Source organism: Coenobita brevimanus, chromosome 14, assembly GCF_032717465.1.
Source record: "Coenobita brevimanus isolate Jiangsu-jjx chromosome 14, ASM3271746v2, whole genome shotgun sequence".
Lineage (NCBI taxonomy): Eukaryota > Metazoa > Arthropoda > Malacostraca > Decapoda > Coenobitidae > Coenobita > Coenobita brevimanus.
The window spans coordinates 16,084,699-16,112,041 of NC_136967.1; the positions used below are offsets into that span (position 1 = coordinate 16,084,699).

The 27,343-nt window shown below is 42.4% G+C and overlaps 1 protein-coding gene across 1 annotated transcript in view; it reads right to left on the reverse strand.

Annotated features, from left to right (window-relative positions):
• LOC145390009 (uncharacterized) overlaps positions 1–27,343 on the reverse strand; it is a 297,119-nt gene that overhangs the window by 48,383 nt on the left and 221,393 nt on the right. The window contains exons 15-17 of the mRNA XM_080265104.1: positions 12,107–12,181; positions 9,963–10,103; positions 8,788–8,925 (exon numbers count right to left, since the gene is read on the reverse strand). Coding sequence (XP_080121230.1) covers positions 8,788–8,925; positions 9,963–10,103; positions 12,107–12,181 — 354 coding nt within the window. The remainder of the gene's footprint in view (positions 1–8,787; positions 8,926–9,962; positions 10,104–12,106; positions 12,182–27,343) is intronic.

Below are 27,343 nucleotides of genomic sequence, written 5' to 3' on the forward strand. Positions count from 1 at the left end.
GACAACAATAACAAGACAATTCGCCGTCAGGACGATTCCCCGTCATTTATTTACATACTATAATAGTCTTTTAAATATACGAGTTTTAAAAGTGGTGGTGGTTTATTGTTTTTATAATAAATGTAGTGACATCTGTTGAGGCTCAGCCATATCTTTCCCCACGGTTTGCGTCCACTATGGCCGAGCAGAATAACACGTTAGATATTGTCATTTGAGACGAATATATACTTGTACCTCCTCAGAGGCATTTCAAAATATACCCAGGATGTTGTAGTACCAATGAAAATTAATGAAGATAGCTAAGGGTGACACTAGAATATAATTCAAAGTCGACTACAGCGAAGTAGAAACACATTAATTATTGGCTAATAGTGCAACTTATAAATGATATCCAAAGCCTACGCTATTGAATGAACATAGACTTTGATAGATCCCCTGAAAATTAGTTATTAAAGTATTAATTATTCAAAAATAAGTATATTTATAGAATGACGGGGAATCGTCTAGGGTGCGAATTGTCCTGAAGGGGAATCGTCTATGGTGCAAATTGTCCTGACGGGGAATCGTCCATGTTTTGACGGCGAATTGACTTGACGGCGAATTATCTCGGAACATGAGAAAGAGAGAGCCTGCCGCGAGAGATTCAAAACAGTGCGGGAGTGGCGCGGGTGGCGCTACGGGCAGTATGCAGCGTGTGGCGCGCGATTTGAATGTGTTTCCATTTTTCTCTGGACTTCAAAATAGGTGATTTGGTTTCCCTGGTGACAAACCGCGAACAACTGAAACTGCAAACAGAGGAACCGAAAGGAGAGGGTAGACTGTACTTATTTTTGAATAATAAATACTTTAATAACTAATTTTCAGGGGGATCTATCAATGTCTATGTTCATTCAATAGCGTAGGCTTTGGATATCATTTATAAGTTGCACTTTTAGCCAATAATTAACGTGTTTCTACTTCGCTGTAGTCGACTTTGAATTATATTCTAGCGTCACCCGTAGCTATCTTCATTAATTTTCATTGGTACTACATCCTGGGTATATTTTGAAACGACTCTGAAGAGGTACAAGTATATATTCATCTCAAATGACAATATCCAACGTGTTATTCTGATCGGCCATAGTGGACGCGAACCGTGGGGAAAGATATGGCTGAGCCTCAACAGATGTCACTACATTTATTATAAAAACAATGAACCACCACCACTTTTAAAATTTGTATATTTTAAAAGACTATTATAGTATGTAAATAAATGACGGGGAATCGTCCTGACGGCGAATTATCTTGTTATTGTTGTCACTGCGAATTGATTTGACGGCGAATTGTCCCGAAACCCATTTTCACTGTGACCACGATTGCGTATGCTTCTACTCGCTGATCTCTCCATGACACCATCATTTTATCTACCATGGGCCCTAAGAGAGCAGCCAAGACATCTCCAAAGGTAGAATTGCTGGACAAGTTATGAGAGGGAAAATCCTGGTAACGGTGGTGGAGGGTGAGAGTGTAGCTGTGATGAGTGGTGTGAGCGGCAATCCACCTACGCAATTAAACTATTTTTTTCATACTTTAATTATAAATAAAGTGTTTATTGACATGTACACAGGGGTTTTCTTTCATTAAAGAAGGAAATGGGGGGCTAGGGGTGTTTTTAGGGGGACACCAATTTTACACAGATTTTCGATCTTCGCGGGGGTCTCAGGCCCCTAACCCCCGCGCAGACAGAGGGTCGACTGTGTATATATATATATATATATATATATGGGTGTTTGCAGGAAGTCTGGTACAGGGGTAGATCAGCCAGGAAGACTGTTGGAAAGGACTGTTACTATAAGTTGTTTTGGCAAGGGGGGGGACAGATGGATATGGGGGTGTTGGTGTGATGGTTGCAGAGAAATTGGCGGAATATGTTATGAATATTATGAGAGTAAGCGATAGGATATTGGTAGTGAAAATTCTGCTCGGCAGAAAGAAAACTGCAATTATATCGGCATATGCTCGACAGGCAGGATTGGATGAAGTAGAGAAAGATAGATTTTGGGATGATTTAATACGTGTAGTAAGTGGTACCGGTATGTGGGATGATGAGATAGTGGTTTTGGGAGGGGACTTAAATGGTCATGTAGGTGAAGCAGCACAAGGTTCTGAAGAAGTACATGGGGGATGTGCATATGGTATAAGGAATGCAGAAGGGGAAAGGATACACAAGTCTGGGGAGGCAACGAACATGATTGTGTGTAACACATATTTTAGGAAAAGAGAGAGTAGGCTAATTATGTATGAGTCTCGGGGAAATAGCAGTCAGATTGATTATTTTCTGGTTAGGAGGGATGACAGGAGGTTAGTGAGGGATGTTAAAGTTATAGGAAGTGAGGAGTGTGTGCAGCAGCGCAAACTATTGATCTGTGATATGGTGCTTAAGGAATGAGTGATGAAAAAGAGGTCTTATGTACCTAGGAGGAAAATATGGAAGCTGGAAAACCAAGTAGTACGGGATGCCTTCTATAGCGAGGTGAGGAGAATGGTGGCTGAACAGGGAGCTGTAGAAAGAGGCATTAATGAACAGCACAGAGCCCTCCAGAACAATCTCCTGACAGTTACTGATGTAATATGCCATTGGTCAAGAGGACCACCAAGACATAAAGTAACTTGGTGGTGGGATGAGGGTGTAGAAGCTGCAGTTAAGGAGAAAAGAAGGCTTTTCCGGGAATGGAAGAAGGGTGGTAGCATGGAAGAATACTTGGCTGCCAAGCGCAGGGCTAGAAGAGAGGTATACAGGGCGAAGGCTGAGTCACAGAGACTTTTACTTGATAATCTAAATCATGGGGAAAGAAAAAATATGATATTTAAGGTGGCAAATCAGATGATGAGGGATAATCGGGATATTATAGGTAAGCAGTGTGTGAAGAATGATGAAGGAAGGGTAGTGGTGAACAGTGAGGATATTAAAGATGTATGGAGAGAGCATTATAGCCGGTTGCCGAATGAGAAGTTTGACTGGGACAGGGAAGGTTTGGAGCCAGCGGATCCAGTGTTTGGCCCTTGGCCTTTGATTGATGCTGTTACTGTGAGTGAGGAAATAGGCAGGATGAAGGTGGCAAAGGCAGCAGGTGTATCTGGGCTGACTGCCGAAATGTTGAAGGCCTCAGGAGATATAGGGGTGAGGTTTGTCACTGACTGATAAATATAATTATTTATGTGTGTGTTGTCCCAGATGACTGGCTGAAGAATGTAATTGTAAATATGTATAAAGGGAAGGGTGATGCCCTGAAAAGAGGAAATTATAGAGGTATAAAGCATTTAGATCAGATAATGAAGGTAATGGAGAGAGTTTTAGAAGGTAAGATTACAGAAAGAGTGAATATAAATGAGATGAAGTTTGGGTTTATGCCAGGTAGGGGGACCACTGATGCCATATTCACTGTTTGACAGCTTCAGGAAAAATATATTGGTAGGAGAAGGGATCTGTATTTTGTTTTTGTTGATTTGGAAAAGGCCTTTGACAGAGTCCCTAGAATCGTGAAGTGGGCAATGAGAAAGCCTGGGTTCGAGGAGTGGCTGGTTAGGGTGGTCATAGCCATGTATGTGGGTGCTCGCACCCAGGTAAGAGTGAATGGAGATTTGAGTGATGAGTTTTCCGTGAACGTTGGTGTGCATCAGGGGTCAGTTTTGAGTCCCTTGTTGTTTATCATGGTACTTGAAGCCCTCTCACGTGACTTCAGAAATGGACTCCTGTGGAAGATGTTGTATGCTGATGACTTGGTGTTGATTGCAGAGAATGAAAGGAAGGCAGAGGAAAGGTTTAGGAAGTGGAGAGATGGTATGGGGCACAAGGGCTTAAGGGTAAATGCAGATAACACAAAAGTGATGATATCTAGGGTTGGTGGCAGTACTGTCAAAGATGAGGGTGAGTGGCAATGTGCAGTCTGCCACAAGGGCGTGCGAAGTAATTCCATCTTGTGCGGTGTTTGTGATAAATGGGTGCAAAAGAGATGTAGTGGTATCAGAGGCAGACTGTGAGAAAATGCTGATTTTATGTGTGCGGTGTGTTGGGGAGTGCAGCTGGAGACTGTCAAGCGTGAAAGGATTGAACTTGCTGGTGAATCTCTTGAGTATGTGGAAGAGTTTTGTTATTTGAGAGACATGTTGTGTGCTGGAGGTGAGGCTGGAGCTAGCTCTGTGGCTAGGGTGAGAAGTGGTTGGAAGAAGTTCAGGGAGCTGTTGCCTCTCCTAACATTGAGAGGACTCTCCCTACGTGCTAAGGGATCTTTGTATGCAGCATGTGTTAGGAGTGTAAAGCTGTATGGTAGTGAGACCTAGGCAGTAAAGGAGGAGGATATTCGCAGGCTCAGACATACAGAAATGACAATGATTATGGTCCTTCCAATTTATCCAGATCATTTAGGCGTTGTCCCTCATGGGACTTCCCCTACGTGCAACGTTGCCACAGTTTCTACTGGGCCAATTATCGGATCAGAGACAAGGGTTAACCCTCACTCCCAGCTCTCTCTCTCTCTTTCTCTCTCTCTCTCTCCCTCTGCATATAAACTCAACATTTTATGGAGATTTATTTCTATAAAAAGTCTATACGGTTTTATGAATTATTAGAATTTGAGGAAAAGCCTCCTGACTTCGTCTGTCTGTCTCTCTCTCTCTCTCTCTGCATATAAAATCTACAGTTTATGGTGATTTATTTCTATAAAAAGTCTTTAAGGTTTATTAATTATTATAGTTTGTTTCAGGTGACTTTTGTGTAATGCAGGCTTGATTGATGGAAGTGCAAATTCGTCTGACTGTTACTTCACTCATGTTGGTGGCCTTTGCTGTTCGAGCAACAGCTTTTGAGGGATCAATTATAGGTCCCCTGTTTGCCCTCTCTTCTAAAAAATACTTATTTACGCTATAAATAAGTTCTTTTTCTCGACTGTGGAGCAGACGAGGGCGAGTAGTAAGGGTAGGAGTTTATCTTTTACTGGCGGTCAGAGAAAGTGACCTGCGGATTGACACCTGACCTACTCTCACTGACTCACCTACAAGCATGACAATGTTGGAAAGCAACGTTGCCAAGTGTTGAGGTACTTATAAAAAGTCATTGTTATTATTAAAAACAATAAGCATTTTCTTACACTATATAGCCATATTAGAGAATTTTATATATATATACTGTAAATAAATTTAATTTAGAAGTAGTAAATAGCTGACATGATACAGAGGTGTGTGTTTTGGTACAGATTCGGCAGCGTCGCTCAAAGGGGAACTCCCGTGAGGGACAACGCCCAAACGATCTGGATATATTGGAAGGACCATAGGTGGATGTGTAGTGTGTTCCTGCATCCAAGGTCTGGAGGGGCTGGGTTTACGACTGAAGAGTTGTGAGGTAGGATAGGACTGGAGTGTATTGGTACTGTGATGAGGAGAGGTAGATTGAGATGGTTTGGGCATGTGGAGAGGATGGGGGATGATAACTGGGTGAGGAAGGTGAGAAGTGTTAATACTGAGGGTGGGGTTATGAGGGGAAGACCGAGAAAGACATGGGACGAGGTCATTAAGTGTGACCTCAGGGTTAAGGGACTGAACAGGGAGGCTGCAATAGGTTGTGCAGCATGGAGAGCTGCCATTAGGTGACCAAGGCCGATGCATGCAGGCATGTTGGAGCCTTTAAAAACGAAACGAAACGAATTATACACGAGGTGCTACCCAGAAGTTCCAGTAATTTGAACAGAGGGAGCCAACCGTTTGCAGTTTTGCCTTTGGCTGCTAGGAGGAGTCAGCAGCACCCCTTGTCCATCAGCGTGGCTCCAGCTGTAATTCACCGGGTCGGTCAGGATCACCTGATGGTCGTGATCGTCAGCTTTTACCCTCCCGGAAGGGAGCTGAGAGCTCATATAGTCCGATCTAAGGGCAAGGCTGTGACCTTCACACACGCACACACCCGTCCCCTTGCTCAAGGGGGACAGTAACCACCCACTTCGTCAGTGAAACTTTTCGCAACCAGAGAGAGGCGCGAACTCCCGTCTACCAGATGGCAAGCGAGAACGTTACCACTGCACCAGCGAGCGGTAGTGAGTGGACGTGTTGTTGAGCTACGCTTACTATTGTAACATGGTGTGTAAGTCGTTTGGCAGTTTTGCAATGGCACAGTAATGTCAAGTCTATATCAATTTTTTTTTTTCGATATCCAAGGGACTGTTCACAAGGAAATCGTCCCACCCGGTCAATCCATCAGCGTAAAGTTTTACTGTGATGTTTTGCAACATCTGAGGGAGAACATCCAACACAAACATCCAGAACATGGAAGAACAAGGACTGAGTTCTCCATCATGACAACGCCCCTGCCCACACATCAATTGTTGTCCGGCAGTTCCTGGCTTCCACTAACACGGTAGTCATTACCCACTTACACTATTCACCTGACCTTGCCCCCTGCAACTTTTTCCTTTTTCCCCAAGCTGAAATTATGACTGAAAGAGCATCGATTAGACTCGACTGAGGAGATCCAGACAGAATTGCAGGAGGTGCTCAAGACCATCACTCCTGAAGCCTTCCAGGGATGCATGGACTTGTGGAAAAAACGTTGGGACCACTGTATACAGTACATGCCCAAGGGGACTACTTCAGAAAGTGACAGTAAGACCTAGTAGGGAAGGTAACTTATCTTCCAACAATATTCAAATTACTGGAAGATTTGGATAGCCCCTCATATATATATACAGTAGGATCTCACCAATAACGCCTAATTGGTGCCAGAAAAATGCTGTTATTAGCGAAAACGTTATTTGCGTGATATTAAAATACATGTATAAAGGGTTTATTGGTGCCACCACTCCAGGACTTTTATCCACTTTTCCCACCTGGAGTCCTCCTATCACTACTTTTTTTTTAGATGACAATAAGATTAGTTATTAAATCATCATGAGTAATATAAAACTCACCTTAATGGAGTTATGAGGTAATTTTTTCAAGGCTTGTGCATGGATGCTACTGCATCATACCCACTGACCCCTTGCTGGCCTCATCCCCACTCCTGCCTCTCACGCCAGGGTCACCCACTTCCATCAACACTTCATCAAACCCCATAAAGTCAAAATCTTCATAAAAGTCCCCAATGTCATCAATGTCATCATCTACTCAACCCTTCTCTGTCGTTCTTCCTTGACTGGCTAGCTTTGTGAAAGTGAGTGATGAGTGACTGATGGAGGGCATTCACTTGATCGTGATACTGTTTCTGGTATTTTCTTGAAATCTGATTTACAAGTCCAATCATTAGTCATTAATTCTGATGGCTGCTCTCTCTCTGTCTCAGCAGACTTGAGTTGTGGCTGGAGTCCCGACCAGGCATGTTTAATGGTTGCCAATGTTGTATTATTCCAGGCATTGATGAAGAAATTTACGGTCTGTTAAATGTTACATTTCTTCCAGAATGCAGCAACAGTCATTGTTAGGGGTTGCAGGTACACCAGGTGGAGCAGGTGAGTCATGTGGGGCTGTGGAGGTGGAGGGGGAGGCAGATTGTGAGTCAGGTAGGGCAGTGGAGGGGGAGGGGACGGCAGTGGCCGAGTCAGGGGAGGTGGCGAGGGAAGGATCCTTCATCTCCTTCTCGATACTGCTCATTTTCGGCGATTTCCTTCATCTCTTCTTGTTTGTCTGTTTCATTCCTCATCTTTATATGGACATATTTGCACTATAACAACTTGGCATTCACGAAATAACCGTTATTCAAGTGAATCCAAACGTTATTATAGAAACTGGGTATCTATTCTAACTTACCGTTATTGCCGAAATCATTATTGGTGAGATCCTACTGTATATATATATATATATATATATATGCACCTGGTGGTTTAGTGGGTAATTATTGCACTCCAATCGGATTGAGCCAGTGAAGGTCTATATCCAAGGGGTGGTTGGCGTTGATTGCTCATGTAATGCCACTCAGGGATGAGTGAGGCTGGTTACTCTCATTTTAAATGTCGGGACCAACTGCCTAGCCCTGGGCTCCTACGCTCCTCATGGGGCAATGTAGGATTGGATGATGGATGAATATATACTGAATAACCATGGAGCCATCACACACTACTGCCTTACTCTACCACTAATAATGAACCACACAATACCATCATAAATATGTTTACACACTTCAATAGTTTTCTATCCATATCATACATACATAAAACCTTCCACAATCCTTCTTCATTCCCTGTCATACATTTTTTCCAAAACCATAATTTATATAAATTTTATCTTACATTTATTTTCATAGGCTTTCTCCACTATCTGTCTTGTTGATATGGCTCAAGCTCATATAAAAACAAAGCCAGTGGACTGCATGATCTGCAATTCGTCCTCCTTCCTTACAGGACAGGAAGGAAGTTAAGCATGAGGACCATTTATATAACAAGGAAGCTGCTGGCCTCATTATATCAGTGCCACTATGTGAATGCTTCCCTCTTCAACACCATTATCCACCTTAGAGTAAATATTTGATCAACAATACACTCACCACTCTAAAGATCACCCTGTTCATCATTTATCAGGCCTTCAAATATACTTCTTATCTTTGCCTTTATTATCCTTCCCCAGAGGGTATCTTAATCCAAGATAATTCCTGCACTCATTTTGATCATTTTTATTTTTGTATCAAGGCACAATCACACACTTCTTCCACTCTACTGAGGCCACTCATCTAAGCTTTTTGGTAAACTGTTTATCTAACAAACTCTTAATATTAGTAATCAAAAGCAAAGGCAAAAGCTTCAATAATAAAGCAAAACAAACATAAAAAATTACCTCCGTTGTGTTTCTGCTTGTGTTATAATAGAGCCGCATCTTACGCAAATCTAAGCTTCTTGTATCTCGTCTTTCCAGGAAACTGGCAAAACTATTCCAGTCTCTGATGCCAACATTCCTTAGGTGGACAGTTTTCCACTGAAAAAGCATATAAATAGATATATTAATTCCTCATTCAGCATACTTTTACTTAACATAAAGTAGTTATTTGACACTGTACGCATAACATGCCACGGTTCATTATTAAGCAATCAAGTTGTCCAGTGATGGGTTAGGGTTAAAACAGTTCACATTAGTATTTCTCTCAACATATCACCTGTTTCTTTATAAATTATATGGAATTCAGGACATAATTATACACCCAATCAGATCACATACATTTTGATGTTCATTATTTTAGTACAGTATTTGAAAAGCTAAATCTTCCTGAAACATAACCCTCAGTTTCAGTCACTTTTGCTTTACATGGTAATTTTCAGGAACATATCTATAGAGTTAAATGAAGAACTACTATGGATAATAAAGCTAAACTCCAAAACAATGAATCATAGAGTTATACTGCAAGGTATTAGTCCTTCAAAGTTAGAGCGTGTACTGTTGAAATAAATATACATTAGGCAAGTTGAGCATACTGATATTCTTGCCTATTCCTCTAATCAAAGTCACCATCATCACAATCCTATATCCAGCAGATGTGGACTGGTTAAAATTCAGAATGAGGGAAAAGTAAAAATGAATATAGGAAAACATCAACAGAAGCCCAATGAAATGAACCATACTACGTACTTCCCATTTCACTGGGCAAGCTGTTGATTGTTCTCTCTATTCCATTCATTCTTCTTCCTTGTATTCTGGACACTGCATTTCATTCACTGGTTATTAAAAAAAAAATAATAATAATAATAATAAAAAAAAATCAGGAAAATGCTGATGGTTAGGTGTTGTCATCTATATTTTACAAGTCTGTATTTTATATGTAATCTGGAGGAAAAGCTTTTCTCTAATCAGCTACTGTGTGACCAGCTGACATTCATATGGTGAAATTAGACTGACAAGCACACCAGAAGACTGCATATCTGAATGAGAGCAAAATGGATTTCTGGTTAGACATTTCCATTAGGTCAAAAATATGTTACTCATTTCAGTCAAGCGTACACTGTCATACAATAGCTCACCATAGACTGACTATATGCCAGGTCCCTCCAAAAGTGGCAGACTTCTGAGGCTGTTAACAGGTCCTTCACAGTCAGGTATTGAAAGATGCGTACCAAAATTCGGTAGTTCTGGCAAAAATCTTGTATGAAATTCTTCTTCTCCTGCAATCATCAAACATAAATATATATTACTTGATGAAACTACATTACACTACTTTCATTACTTTTGTTGCAGACCCCTGCTGATATATACTGACTATATTTTAGATGACATTGGAGGCTTTGTTGCATCTCCTCCTCAGAAATTTACTTTGCCCAAAATACAGAATGTTTAAATTGTATTATCTTGCATGCTATTTATATCCTTTAAATAATGTACTGACACAGTTTGTGCCAGTGACATACATGAGATTAATCATATACAACAGGCAAAATAAGCTGCACAAGAAGATGTGTTACAAAATCTCAAAAGTAAGTGATAATGCAACCCACATACATGAATCCAACTGACTGCAGACATCTGACTACTTGCTTCAGTCAAATGCATCCACAGATCTTTTATTAACCCCATAAATCTAGTAACATATTTTAAAGCTTATTCTGGCTATCTTCAGATCCAGTGACATATTTTAAAGCTTATTCTGGCTATCTTCAGATAATTTTATTCAACTTGGGGATACATCCTGTAGTGAAAGAATTAAAGGAGGCTATATCCAACCCTGCCAATTTGAAACATCTCTCTTAACTGAGGAGAGTAAAATTCTTAGACAGTAAAAATAATTAAAAAAAAAAAATTATACATCCCAGGCTAAAGGGATTAATGAAATATCACACTGCAAAAATGTCCAAGCTCTGAAAATGAGATGCAAGAGGAGACAATCCTTGTGTAAGAGCTCTGTGAACTGACAGGGTCACCACTAACCCTTACATAAAATACCCGTACCTCACACATTCAAAGCAACGAGCACATAAATTCATCTACAGCTATACCCCCTCAGCAACAACCCCCACCCACCGATTTTCCTACAGGGATCTGTTACCGCGCTACCAAACTTTCTCCACGGACCTTCCCCTGGGACATATTTTCTACCATAGATCTATTTTCTCCATTGGCTTTATTTTACCCCATACATCTATTTCACTCCATAGGCCTATTTTTCCCTTAGATCCAGTTTCATTCATGGACATACCTTCGAGAAGGACCTGTTTTTCCCACTGACCTATTTTTTCCATAAAGACTTATTTTCCCATACAAACACACTTTTGGCAAGGGACTCATTATCCTCAATGGACCTATTTTCACTTGTGGATCTATTTCTTCCCCATGAAGAACACCAAATTTACATGGACTCTTATCCAATGAACCTATGTTCCTACTTGGATCCATTTCCTCGGGAACATACAGTATTTCCCATGTACAATACCTATTTCCCCACTACCCATTTTATCCACCCATCCCACCTGCCCAGCCATCCACCCCAATAAAAATAATGCTGCTCTTGTTGCTGCTGACCCCAGGTTCATCTAACATAAACCCTGTGGATTCCAGAATATTGACCACTTAAGCCTGGCACTCCCAGAAAACTTATAAAGCCAGTTGCTAAAAGACTGTCTGTATTGTGCCAAGTAGGCACATAAGGTGATTAAGTGTGCTGTGGTGTGGGGGGCTGCTTTACAGTGAGGGCATAATGGACCATTTGTGGACTGTATTATGTGCTGGTACTGAAGCAGGGCAGGGTGATGGCTGCATCATAGTCACGCTACGTGCAATAATGTCTCGCTACATAGGACAGTTTTTGTGCGAGGAACGGCAACCAAAGGTTCTTAGAAGATGGTGTTTGGCTGGAAATTTTGAATGCCTGTGGTGTCTATACTTTCATTCAGGTTTGTGAAGTGAAGTGTTAGATGGGGGAGGAGAGGAGACGTAACTGGCTTTCAACATAATGCCGAGATTTTTTGGGGGGAGAGGGGTGCAACATAAAGCCAGACGATTCGACAGCAAGATTAAAAAAATAAATAAATAAAAATAAAAAAACATTACCTGATTCATGCACACCATTCACTCCATCCGTATACCAGTGATGCAAAGCTAAAACTGAAATACTACACAACCTGGACAAGCTATAAACATCTGTCTCCATTACAAGAGCACCAAGATACAATACCTTTGTATATGAAGGCACAGTTTTCTTTGCAGCATTGGTAGCCGAAGATCCGAATTGACGCACTTCCACTGATTTCTAGAATTAATAGAGTAGTACATATAACTACCATATTACTTTTATAGTTTTTTGCTCCTTCAATTAATACAATACAGCAGAACTCTCTCTCTCTCTCTCTCTCTCTCTCTCTCTCTCTATATATATACACACACACACACACACATATATACTCATATATATGCATACCTCTTCATTCTTCAATTCATGGAAACAAGCCAATACCTACCCAATTCAAAAGAAAGGAAGTTCCTCTGACCCTTCTGATTACAGACCAATAGCTATCACATCTTCTCTTGGTAAAGTATTTGAAATTATAATAAGCACATAGTTAAACACCTTGAATCCAACATCTTAATCTGTGATAGACAATATGGTTTTCACCACGAAAGATCCACCACTGACACACTCAATCTCCTGCCTCATACCATTCATCAATCAACTGACCAGCATGGAGAAACTCATGCAGTAGCCCTTGAAATATTGAAAGCTTTTGACAGAGTATGGCACATTTCCCAGCTGTCCAAACTCCCTTGCTATGGACTAATGTCTTTTGTTCCACAGCTTTCCTCATATCTCATTGACAGAAAAATAAGGGTAAAAGTAGATTATATATATTCCAATTTCCACTCAATTAACGCCGGCGTGCCACAAAGATTTATTCCTAGTTCATATTAATGATCTCTTACCTGTCATCCACAATCCCATCCATTCATATGCAGATGACTCAACATTTCACAGTTCATTCACACTCAAACATCCATTTACAAAGTTTAATGTCTCTAACTCCCAACTCAGTAGAGCCATTTCCATGAATCAAGACTTTATCTAAGATCAGTGAATGGGGACAAAATAACCTTGACTCATTTAATGCCTGTAAAACCAAATATATACAATTTACTAATAGACAGATACTGTCAGATTCATATATTACCTTCAATGCTACAAATATTCTCATTTCCAAAAGTACTGAAATTCTTGGTGTTTCACTTAACAATGCCCTCAGCTGGACCTGTCATGTTAGATCACTTGCGAAAACCACCTCAAACAAACTTAGATTATTATACAGAGTCCGTAACATCTTCACTGACAAGCAGTCTGCTATAATTTATGTCATGTGTGTTCTCAATTTGAATATTGCTTAATGTTGTGGAATGGATGTGGAGAGTTTGCATCAAAATAACTAGACAAAATTCAGGACATGGCTGCTCGAATTACTAATAACCCTGCTATTATAAATAAACTACCTCCCCTACAAGTAAGGAGGAATGTTGCTTCCCACGTATTATTTTACGGATACTTTTATGGCAAATACTCAGACGAAGTTGCATCCATTGTGCCACCTCTCTATGCCTTCCTTCATGTTACACAAGCATCTGGTAGTGCTAATGACTGGAATGTCATACAGTAACACAGCAGAACTTGTGCCTATCAGAATTCTTTTTATTTCCCGAACTGCATCTCTCTTCAACTCGCTTCCCCAGAGTTCTTTCCCCCAAACTTTAACCAACAACTGTTCAATTCCAACTGTTACAGATATTTTATGAATGGAGGACGCCTGTAATCCGGTGTATGGATTTTTTATATATCCACTCACTTGATGTAGTGTTGCTCTCGGGTTTCTGCCCTTTCCTTTCCTCCATCCTTCTTTCCATTCATCCTCTTCTGTCTTTCTGTCCTTCATTCTTTCCTCTTTCTTCTGCCTGCGGGTGACTTTACACTCCCTCTTGTGTCTTTCTTTCCTTCATTCTTTCCTATTCCTTCTGCCTATAGGTGACTCTACACTAAGTGACAAGCCAAATGGTTTCCTGTACACCAGGAAGCCATTTACTATGCTGGGTGGTAATCATAAAACCAAATTTTGGCTCCAGGTGGTTTAGCGGGTAATAAAGGTGCTCCAATTGGATTGAGCGGGTTAAGGTTTATATCCAAGGGATGGTTGAGGTTGATTGCTCACATAATGCCACTCAGGGATGAGTGAGGCTGGTCACTCTCGTCTTAAATGCCAGGACCAACTTTCCTAGCCCCGGGCTCCAACGCTCCTCATGGGGCAACGTAGGATTAGATGATGGATATATATATATATATATATATATATATATATATATTTATATATATGTATATATATATATGTATATATATATATATATATACATATATACATATATATATATACATATATATATATATATATATATATATATATATATATATATGTATATATATATATATATATGTATATATATATATATATATATATATATATATATATATATTTATATATATGTATATATATATATGTATATATATATATATATATACATATATACATATATATATATACATATATATATATATATATATATATATATATATATATATATATATATACATATATATATACAGTACACTCAACCCCCTGCTATCGCGCGTTCAGCTATCACGTTTATCTGCTATCACGCACACATCAAATGCACAACCATACATGCTATCACGCATCCCAAGACTGCTATCACGCATCGAGTTTGAAGACAGGCTAAGCGAAACTTATTCACACGGCACTTCATAAGAGGTTTGCAGAGGATACGATGGTTAATCGGAACCGTAATGTGGTAAAATTCCCGATTGTAGCACGGGCATTTGGAATGCATCTGAACGGATTCCTGCTGAGGCCACGACGGGCAAAACAGTGACAAAAACCCATTCAGCTCGAAAGAATATATCGAACTACAGCATTGAAATTTAGCCTAACCTTGAATACTTATTAATATTGTATTTTAGAATAATATCAATCGTTTCGAAACCCTTATAAAGAGTTAATATTTCTTATGCCGAAAAAACTGTGATGTCGATAAAGTAATCACGTGTTTACAACTGAGACGGGGCTCTGACGACAGTGTGAGGAACGTATGTGATAGCGTCCAAGTTTTGTTCCACTTAAATGTTCCTCAGCCATTCCTGATATAAGGTACCATGTGATACCCCCTTTAGCTGTGGACACTAAAGAAATGGAGACAGCCAAAGAGATCTGGCGGCAACTAAGCCACTCCCAAGCCTCAGAACCCATCAAACCACCCAAGCTGTAATCCTTACAAAAGTTTGATGGCCTTTTATGTTGTTTAATATTCATTATACTGTTATTATTAATATAATAATTCTTTATTTCATGTTAGAGGAGAGATTGGCTGGAAATCGTAGGCATAAAGTAGTTAAAAATTAGAAAAATGGGCCACCGAAAAACCAATTAGAAATTTTCCCATTGATTGTTCAGTTCAGCTATCGCGTATTCAGCTATCACATGCGTTTTCTGTGACCAATTAAGCGCGATAGCAGGGGGTTGAGTGTGTGTGTATATATATATATATATATATACAGCAAGCTCGCCCCCAACGTATGGGTTTCGTTATTAACGTGGCGCGTTCGGCGCGAAACAGCGTAAGTTTTAATTACTCCTTACTTTGCTCCCCAGATCTCCCAAACGTGGTCCCCCACTGCCATCTGCCATTGGTAACCAATATGAAGCACCCAAAGCGGTCAGAAGGCCCATCCAATGTCACAACCCACAAACACAGCACTGCACAGCAAAACTCCGACACACAAACACCCAAACACAAGGCAACATTCCGATGTCGAAACCAGTCGGCGTCGGAATGTTAACCCGTGCCCACGCACCTGCACGTCGAAGCCTTGCTGTGCAGCACTGTACTTGCAAGCCACAACACCAAATGAACCCTCCAACCACCCAAAGTGCCTCATATTGATCACCAATGGCAGACAACAGCAAAACACCACGCCTAGGGAGTCTAAGGAGCAAAATGGTTTCTGGACCATTCGCTGTCAAACCAGTTCGCCGTCACAACAATAACAAGACAACATAGACTTTGATGGATCCCCCTGAAATATAGTTATTAAAGTACTGATAAATTAATAATAAGTATATTTGTAAAAGTATTGATTAATTAATATATTTATAGAATGACGGGGAATCATACAGGGTGCGAATTGTCCTGATGGGGAATCGTTCATGTTTTGACAGGGAATTGACATGATGGCGAATTGTCTTGGAACCCACCGATCGTGTGTAATCTATAACTGGTTACAAGGCTTTATTTAATGCTTTAACTTTCTTTAAGTGCTTTAACTTACAGGTGCATACCAGAATAGTAAATATTTAACTCACAAATACAGTACTGTGGAAAAGCAGTACAGCAAATATTTAACAAACAAATAAAAAAGGTAATATTCTGACGCCTATCAGAAAACTGGTTATAAGACTTTATTTCTTGCTTAAACGTTATTTAATAATACTTTAACTTGCACATAAACTTACCAGAACAGTACTGTAAATATTTAACTTACAAATACAGCACTGAGGAAAAGCAGTACAGCGAATCACATCACGTGATCAAAACAAATCGTGCGTGCTGAGCTGATGTTCGAGGATTTGGCCTATCAAAGGCCTCTCTTATGTAAATATATAGTTTTCGTAATGGTTCTTTAATCTTACGTTATCTTATACATATCCCAGCACTAATCGTGTATAATTGCGAGCGCGTTCGGCAAGAATGTGTTCCGGGCGAGTTTGCTATATATATATATATACTGTGTATATAGAGTAATCACTCTAATATCCGGACGCCCAATAACCGAACATCCCCACTACCCGGACCTTATCGTCCTGGGATCAAAAAAAAAAAAAAAAAAAAAAAAAAAAAAAAGATTTATTGCCGTCCGTAATTTGAACTTGCCGCGTGCGCCGCGGGAGAGCAATGTTTTGGTTCGTCATTCCTCCGACGTCCGATAGAGCACCACTGCATCCTCCCCACTTCCCGCCTGTCTCTCACCGCGACTGGACCTATGCTCTTCGCAATGGCTGCCCACGTGCTCGCTTTTGTGGTGGTGCCGTACTTGCTGCAAGGCCTCCTGCTGCTCTCGGCCCTCCTCTTAGTGTGTGTGATGATGGCCCATCCACCTGAGAAAAGGAAGAGAGTGGTGTTGACTCTGGAAAAGAAGAGGGAGATATTGGAGAAAGTTGATGCGGGTTGGTCTTCTTCCCGCATTCTCCGCGAGTATAACCTGACCCGGTCGACTTTGTTCGATATCAAATGTTCCCGAGACAAACCCATGCAGTGCACGGCTGACTTCTTGTCGAGAAGCAAACGCAACGTGGAAAGGAAGGTTATGTTTACCCCCAAGTTTGCAGAAATCGACCGATCCATGTTGATTTGGTACCGACAGCAACGTGCAGCTGGTGTGATGGTACGTGGAACGGAGCTGAAGGCTGCTGCTGAGAAGTTTGCAAGGCTTCACGACGCCCTATTCTTCAAGGCATCCGAGGGTTGGCTCTTCGCGTTCAAGTTGCGACATGGCCATGCTAACCGTAAAGCTCATGGCGAAGCATTGGACGCTAACGAGGATGGAGTTGACGAGTTTCGGCACAAGGTGAAAGGCTTGATCAACAGGGAGGGCCTCACTCTTGGTCAAGTCTATAATGTAGACGAAACTGGCCTATTCTATCGCTCGCTGCCAACGAACACTCTAGCCGAGGAGACGGAGAAGCGTGTACCTGGCCGCAAGCTTTCTAAGGAACGGATATCTGCTTTGTGTTGTGCCTGTGGTAACGGCATGCACCGGCTTAAGCCCGTTGTTGTTGGCCGTGCAAAGCAGCCTCGGTGCCTTCGTGGGGTGTTGGATGTCCTTCCTGTCGTCTGGTACCATTCTTTGAAAGCATGGTTCACAGCTGTGATTTTCAAAGACTGGTTTCACCGTCACTTCGTCAAGGAGGTCATCCAGTACCAGACGAAGACACTGGGAATCCCTCGCGACCAGGTAAAGGCTCTCCTTCTGCTCGACAATGCACCTGCCCACCCGTGCGACAAGGACTTGGTTGTTGAGAATGGCCAGATTAGGTGTATGTTTCTGCCACCTAATACGACTGCTCTCATTCAACCAATGGACCAAGGAGTGATCATGGCAACAAAGCGCCTGTACCGTCGGAAGTTCCTGGACGAGGTGATGGTTGTTCTCGAGGACGAGGACGAGGACGAGCGCAGGGAAGGACGTGACACTCGAGGCAAGTGGACTTTGGAAAACCTTCGCCGCTACAACATCAAGTCTGCGCTGTACAACTGGGCTAGTGCATGGAAGGAAGTCCCTGTGAAAACTCTTGAAAATGGTTGGTCTCGTCTGCTTCTCGGAACAGATGTGGAGTACGATTTTCTGGGCTTTGACGTGGATGCCTTCCATGCACGGCTACGTACGCACGGCGACGTTGTTGATGTGGACGATGTACGTGAGTGGTTCCTGGGTATCAGACGTTGTCTGATATCGAGATCGCGTCTTCGGTTGCTGGTGTCAGTCCCGAACTTGAAGATTCCGACGACGAAGGCGATGATGATGTGGACTCCTCTCAGCAGGACACTACTGCAGCCATCCCCAAGCTCAGCGCACTCCGGGAACATCTAGGGTTTGTCCTAGACTACCTGGAACACCTGGACTGCGACAGGGAGATGGGGCCCTTGGGACTCGTGGAGGAAGCGCGTGCTTTCAGGCAGCGCATCATCAATTGCCAGAATCGTCAGTCCTTGCGTCAGTCAACGATTGACAGTTTTTTCAGGCCCGTGACCCCCGCTGTGCCAAGCCCTGGCTCCACTCCGTTGCCTCCCCAAGACAGGCCCTCATGCTCCGAGCCACAGCCCAGCACATCAGCTACAGTGGAGTCACCGCTCGACGTGAGTTTGCGGCTTTCCTCAGAGTCTTCTGCAGTCGGTACGCCATCACCACGACCCAGCGATGCACCCCTTGGTCGCCTGCCAGCGATACTCTCGGACTCTGACAGTGAATAAACAGCAAGAACTTCTCCACTAGACCACACGGGAATTTTGAGTGTTGTGCAGTGAAAAAAACGATGTGTTGTGTTAAGGTTTTCGAAATGAGAGAAAAGACTCAGTGGAAACAAAATTTAACGTAACTAACCTTCTTTGTTTTGGCTTTGGAAAATTAAAAAAGCTTGGAAAAAGTTAATGTGCAACACTAAATTAAACTGGAACATTATTTGGACTAAAGTGAACACTGCGAAGAGAACGGACTTCTGTGTGTTATTGACTAAGTTCAGTGCAAGACTTCAGGAAGAGTGAACTGCAAGTGCTTCAGGAAGTCGCTCTTACTGTCAGAGTCCGAGAGGAGGCGGTAATTCATCGAGGTGGCCAGGGACTTGCTGTAAGTAGCCAGAATGTTTCATACTGTACTTTTTTCCATACTATACTTACCAGAATGTTTCATACTGTACTTTTTTCCATACTATACTTACCTCATGCATGTGCAGTAGGAACGTGTTTTTCAGAGTTAGGCTAGGTTAGGGTCCATAAGTACCAGAATGTTTATTAATGTATGAACATACTTCTAAACCCTCATTTTATGTTTCTTTTGCATTTATTTCAGTCATTTATGTGCCTTATTTATGTGATTTGGGTGTTAAATAAGTGCTATGCATGTCCAGAGGGAGTTGTATAGGTGTTTCTCTGAGTTAGGGTCCATAAATACAAGTCCAAAAGCTGGGACCCAATATCCGGACGAAACCAATAACCGAACCTACCGATGGCTCTATTACTCCGGATATTGGAGTGATTACTGTGTATATATATATATATATATATATATATATGTATATATGAACAGAGAAATTAGTTGGAGAAGAACAGGGAGGCTTGAGGAAGGGAAGAGGTTGTGTAGATCAGATATTCTTTCTTAGATCGTTAGTGGAAAAGTTTCTAGAGAAGGGAAAGAAGTTGTATGCGGCTTTCATGGATTTGGAGAAAGCATATGACAGGGTGGATAGACAAGGATTGTGGAAAGTATTAAGAATATATGGAGTAGATGGGATGTTGTTGAATGCTGTGAAGAGTATGTACAATGGTGCGATGGCTACAGTGCGTGTGGATGGTGAACTAAGTGAATTTTTCTCTTTGAAAGTTGGGTTGAAACAGGGATGTGTCATGTCGCCATGGTTCTTCAATCTGTACATGGATGGGGTAATAAAAGAGGTACAAGGTAGGGTAGTGGATGTTGGAGTGGCCCTGGTGAGAGAGGATAGTGTTTGGAAACTCCCTGTACTGTTGTTTGCAGATGATACTGTGTTGTTGAGTGAAGACAAAGGGGAGCTGCAAGGCTTGGTGGATGAGTTTGGGAGAGTGTGTAAGAAACGGAATCTAAAGGTGAATGTAGGGAAGAGTAAAGTTATGGTCTTTGAGAGAGGTGAAGTCAGTGAATGTACAGCGAGGTTGGATGGTGAGGAATTGGAAAATGTGAGTACGTTTAAGTATTTGGGTAGTGATGAGTAAGGATGGAGGTTTGGAGGGTGAAGTGCTTGAAAGGGTACAACAGGGAAGAAAGGTTGCTGGTTCTTTGAAAGCAGTGATAAGAAACAGGGAAGTGAGCATGGAAGTGAAAAAGTTACTACATGACAGTATTGTGATACCAACTCTAACATATGGAAGAGAACCTTGGACGTTGTTGGAAGGACACAAGTCAGGAGTGAGGGCAGTGGAAATGAGTTATTTAAGAGGAGCCTGTGGAGTCACATGGAGAGACAGGCTGATGAATAAGGATATAAAGGAGATTTGTGGTGTGGATGTGGATGTGATAGGAAGCGTTGTGAGGAACACACTGAGGTGGTTTGGCCATGTGGAGAGGATGGAGGGTGAAAGACTGACAAAGAGAGTGTATGTGAGTGATGTGGAGGGGGGAAGAGGGAGGAGGAGGCCAAGGATGAGATGGAGGGATGGGGTGGAGAGGTATATGAGAGAGGGGGGTGTGAGTTGGGAGCAGGTCAGTGAAATGGCGGGGGACAGGGCGACGTGGAGGCGATTTGTTTGTGGCCACACCAAACGGGATTGAGGCATCTGGCAATAGACAGATAGACAGAGATATAATAAAGGGAGAGTTTTTATGACAATACTATAGATACAGCTAAAATAACAAAAATATGGTCAGTCACCTTAAAAACAGTAGACGTCAGGCCTGATGGACTTAAATAGCAGGAAATTCTGAGGCGCAGCAACATGCTTAGAGTGCCCAAGCCGCCCTAGCCGCACCACGCGTATTTTAATGGTTGCCAGTGACATATTATTCCAGGCTTTGACGAAAAAATTTACGGCCTGTCGAATGTTATATTTCTTCTAGAATGGTGGGAGCTGCAGGTAAACCAGGTGAAGCAGGTCAGTCAGGTGAGACTGTGGAGGTGAAGGGGGAATCGGGTGGTGAGTCAGGTGGGACAGTGGAGGTGGAGGGGATGGCAGAGGGCATGTCAAGGGAGGTGGTGAGGGGAGGATCCTGTATCTCTTCCTTGCTACTGCTCAGATTTTCGGCAATTTCCTTCATCCTTTCTTGTTTGTCTGTTTCATTCTTCATCTTGTTATGGACATACAGTAATCCCTCCACTATCCAATGTAATAGAGCCAAAGGCATGTCCGGAAAGTGGTCCCGTCCGGATAGTGGGCCCCAGCCTCCTGGACTTGTACTCATGGACCCTAACTCAGAAAAAAACACCTATACAACTCCCTCTGGATATGCATAGCACCTATTTAAGACCCAAATCACACCAATAAGGCACATAAAAGACTGAAATAAATGCAATAGAACCATAATATGAGGATTTAGAGGTGAGCTTATACAATTTTAACATTCTGGGTACTTACAACAAGTCCCTGGCTCCTGGAGTGGTAGTTATCGACTCTAACCTAGCCTAACTCAGAAAAACACCTCCCTACTGCACATGCATAGCACCTAAGACCCTATTCACACCATAAAGGGACATAAAAGGGTGAAATGAGGTGTTAGAGGTAAGTATGGAAAATACAGTACAATATGAAACATTTTGGGTACTTACAACAAGTCCCTGGCCATCGCAATGAATAACACGCCTCCTCTCAGACTCTGACAGTAAAAAGGAGTTCCAGAAGCACCTGCAGTACACTGTACATGAAGTCTTGCACTGAACTTAGTCATTTGCACTCAGAATTCCATTCTCTTAACGCTGCGCACTCTAGTCTTACTTGCGCTCCATTGTACTGTAATGAAATAAGTGTTGCACTCTGCACTTAAAAGTCTTTACACTCATAAATCTATTTTCTAAACATAACACACTCTAGTTTACTTACGCTCCATTGAAAGTCTATAAAATCAGTGTTGCACTCTGCACTTTAGTCTTTGCACTCAGAATTCTAATTTCTTTACACTATGCACTGTTTTTTTTCACTGCATAACACTGTAAATTCCTGTGTCATCTAGTGGAGAAGTTCCTGCCGTTTAATCACTGTCAGAGTCTGTGAGCAGTTGACGCAGGTGACATAGGAGTGTGTCACTGGGTCGTGGTGATGGAATACCCACTGCAGACGACTCTGAAGAGAGGTGCAAACTCATGTCAAGTGGTGACTCCACCGTGCCTGATGTGCTGGGCTGTGGCTTGGAGGATGAGGGCCTGTCTTGGGGAGGCAATGGAGTGGAGCCAGGGTTGGGCACAGCGGGGGTCATAGGTCTGAAAAAGCTGTCAATGGCTGACTGACGCGAGGAACGACGATTTCGACGATTAATGAAGTGCTGCCTGAAAGCATGCACTTCCTCCACAAGTCCCAAGGGACCCATCTCCCCGTTGCAGTCCGCGTGTTCCAGATAGTCGAGAACGAACTCTACGTGTTCCCGGAGTGCGCTCAGCTTGGGAATGGCTGGAGTAGTGTCATGCTGAGAGAAGTCCGCATCATCGTCGCCGTCCTCGTCGGAATCTTCAAGCTGGGTTCTGACACCTGCAACTGAAGATGAGATCTCGATATCTGACATGGTCTGATACCCAGGATCGCCCTCGTCGTCATCCAACCACTCAAGCACTTCGTCCATATCAACATTGTCCCCATGCACACGTAGACGTGCATGGAATTCATCCATGTCAAAACCAAGGAAATCGTGCTCCACATCTGTCGCGAGAAGCAGACGAGACCAACCATTTTCTAGAGTCTTGACAGGGACTTCCTTCCATACACTGGCCCAGTTGTAAATGGCAGACTAGATGTTGTTGCGGCGAAGGTTTTCCAAAGTCCGCTGGCCTCGTGTGTCCCATCCCTCCCTGCGCTCGTCCTCGTCCTCAAGAACAACCATCACCTTGTCCAGGAACTTCCTTCGGTACAGCCTCTTCGTTGCCACGATCACTCCTTGGTCCATTGGTTGGATGGGAGCAGTTCAGGTGGCAGAAACATGCACCTACTGCGCCCATTCTCAGCCACCAAGTCCTTGTTGCACGGGTGAGCAGGTGCATTGTCGAGGAGAAGGAGGGTCTTTACCTGGTCGCGTTGGATTCCCAGTTGCTCCGTCTGGTAATGGATGACCTCCTTGATGAAATGGCGGTGGAACCAGTCTTTGAAGATCTGGGCAGTGAACCATGCCTTCAAAGAATGGTACCAAATGACAGGAAGGACATCCATCACCCAACAAAGACACCGAGGCTGCTTTGCACGGCCAACAGTAACGGGCTTAAGCTGGTGCATGCCGTTAGCATTGGCACAACACAAAGCAGATATCCATTGCTTGGAGAGCTTGCGGCCAGGTACATGCTTCTCCATCTCCTCGGCTAGAGTGTTCGTAGGCAAAGAACGATAGAATAAACTAGTTTCGTCAAAGTTGTAGACTTGACCGAGAGTGAGGCCCTCCCTGTCAATCAAGCGCTTCACCTTGTGCTGAAACTCCTCTACTCCATCCTCGTTGGCATCCAAAGCTTCGCCATGAGACTTACAGTTGGTAAGGCCATGTCGTAAATTGAATGCGAAGAGCCAACCCTATGATGCCTTGAAGTCTAGGGCGTCATGAAGCCTTGCGAACTTCTCAGCAGCAGCCTTCAGCTCCGTGCCATGCACCAGCACACCAGCAGCACGTTGCTGTCGATACCAAATCAACGTGGAGTGGTCGACTTCAGCATACTTGGGAGTAAACATCATCGTCCTCTCCACGTTGTGTTTGCTTTTCGATGAGAAGTCAGCCGTATACTGCATGAGTTTGTCGAGGGATCTCTTGATATCAAACAAAGTAGATCGGGCCAGGTTGAATTCACGAAGGATGCGTGAGGTAGACCATCCAGCATCCACCTTGTCCAATATCTCCCTCTTCTTCTCGAGTCAAAACCACTCTCTTCCCCTTCTCAGGCGGCAGGGCCATCATCACACACACTAATAAGAGGCACCAGAGCAGCATGAGAGCCTGCAGCAGGTAAGGCACCACCACAAAAGCGAGCACGTGGGCGGCCATGATCACGAGCGTACACTCTCAACAAGAGATGGGCGGTAAGTGGGGAGGATGCCGGGGCGCTCTAGCTGACGGCGGCGGAACTATGCACCAAAACACAGCTGGCCCGCGCCGCGTGCCCGTAGTTCAAATTACAGGCGGGAAAAAGGCTTTTTTTTCCCCAAATTTTTTGCGATTTTTGGCCCATTTTGGGAATACTGGATCCCCAGACCAAAATATCCAGTAAGTGGGGATGTCCAGAAAGTGGGCATCCGGATAGTACAGGGATTACTGTATTTGCAGTATAACAACTTCGCATTCGCGAAATAACCGTCATTCAAGTGAATCCAGACATTATTATAGAAACTGGGTATCTATTCTAATTTACCGTTATTGCCGAAAACGTTATTGTCGAAGTCGTTAAAGGCGAGATCTTACTGAAGATTCCTCTTGAGCACCTTCCCCACCAGCCTCTAAGCCACAATGGGTACGTTGTGCAGGGGAGGAGGTCGCGTAGCCTGCAAAAATAGCGGTTCTGGGCCACTCCTTGCCTCTGCCTTGCGTATTGTGGGCTAAACTCGTACATTGAAAGTGTTATGGGTATGTTTTTTTGGTCATTCACGTTCTATGCAATTCGCGCACCGTGATCATGCGTACAGTGTGAGCCCACTGCATTTGATTTGTACCCCTTATAATTACACTCTTTTATTACAGTTCATTCTTCCATTTATCTAATTTTTTCAAAACAGTTTCCAGTTTTCAGAGAATAATACCTTACACCAAATTCAATATCAACCCTTTTCCTCTTTCTTTTCAATAATTTCTTTATACATACTACAAAGAAGTTTGGAGAGAAAAAAGGTTTATGTACCAAGAATAAAAATACAGAATCAGAAAAATTAATAATGTTAAGGATGCATTTCATGATGAGAGGTAATAACTGGAAGAGGCTGTGTGGAATAATGCTGGTAAAGTAACAGTGGAAACACCATAACATGGCCTTGTATAAGCAATGGACAAGGTCTGCGGCTGAGCAAGTGTACATGAATCCATACTACATCACTATGCTGGAATGAAAGAATATGAAATGGTAAAAGAGAAAAGAAACTGTTCAATGCCTGGAAAAGGGGTGGCAGTAAGTATCTGTACCTGCCTGCTTAATGCAGCACAAGGAGGGAGTATATGGTGCAAAGAATGTGACCAAGGCAATCTTTTGGGCAACCTTAATAGCATGGGAGGTAGGAATGAGATGTTCAAGATAGCAAGGCAAATTTAACCCCTTCACTATGGCTAAGGTGGCAAAAGTGAGGCCCCTGTAACAGCAATCCACTCAAAAGTTTCCCATTTTCTATTCAAAAATTTTCATATTAATTCACAAGAAAAAAAAAATACATGCACAAGAAAGCTAAACCCTCCTATTTACCTATAAGCACTTCAGTGAATGTCTAGATGCTCCTGTGTTACTGTACAGATAAGTGGAAGCAACGTCATTTTTGGTGTTTTTGTATGTCATTGTACCTGTCTGTTGTCCCTAATGAAAACCACCGTCGTCCACCACCCTTCACATCACCACCATGCACCACTACATGCATCACTTAGGCTAGCACTATGGTGCATGTGTCACTTAGCACTTCAATATCATTATTTTACAGACATTATAAAATAAAATAATTTTATGCTGAACAGTGAAAAAACAGTAACAGTACATATTGCTAAACTCAACAAAATATAGGTACAGTATATAGCTTCCACCAGACATGTTCATATTACAAATACTTTATTCACTTACAGTTTATTTCTTTTGCTTATTTACATTTTATGAGTCACTTTTCTAGAAGATGATGAGTGTATGGAAGTTATGGTAGCAGTCTCCCTGACATAAGCTAACCTGATGCACCGGTCAACATGTTGTCACTTTCCTTTGTACTTGTTCATGCCTGCCAGTGTTCATGCGGATATAGCAGGAATCTAAAATGATGAACTAGCAACCCTAAGCGTAAGTGGATGAATACACGAAGTTCTCAGGGCAGAGTACAGGGTACAACTTTTGAAACAGAACTGTGGATTTTAAAAAGAATTCTGCAGTCTGTCTATAGGTCCATTCAGAAGGAATGCAGCAGTAAAGGGGTTAAGGTAGTAACTGGCATACAGCTGGCAAACAATGTATGCTGAATAAGGAGTCTGACAGGGACAGGGATAGTTTGGGCCTATGAGAAATCCCTCTGACAAGTGCAGCAGCATGAAGAAAATGACAGATAAAGTAAAGAATAAGGCAGGCAATAGCTCTGCATTAGCTGATAAAAGGCTGAAAGCTTCAGGTGATGCAAGTGTTAAAAATATAACCAACTAAATCGATGCAACTGTAGGGCAGTACCTGATGCTAGATGACTGCCTGAAGAGTGATGCGTGCACTTGAGATTAGCAGCTATTTGGGTCTAAAGCTATCAGATTATGAAAGTTGCAACCATGTTGTTAGAGAGTATGATTTGGGAAACAATGCAAATTAGGGTGATATAATTTGGTGTTATATCATGAAATAGTATAACAAATGTTATTCCTATAATCCTTCAGTAACAGGGAAGTTCCTTGGGAAAAACTCTTACCAAATTTTTTTTTGAGATTTGAAGAAGGCATTTAACAGGGCTTCTGGAGATCATAATTTCACCAATAAGAAAGTTGCTACAACCCCACTGGTACACTTCAAGGGATGGGACTCACATCCCTACAGATACCCATCCAGGGATGGGACCTGCAGCAGAGAGGTTAAAAAAAAACCACTGCAGCTCTGATGGTGATAATGAAGTGAAGTGAATATGTAGGTTTAGGTGGTTTGGACATGTGGGAAGTGAGAAAGTTAACTTGATGAAGATATATCAGTAAATATGGAAGGAGCAGTCTCTGCAGACAGACATAAAAACG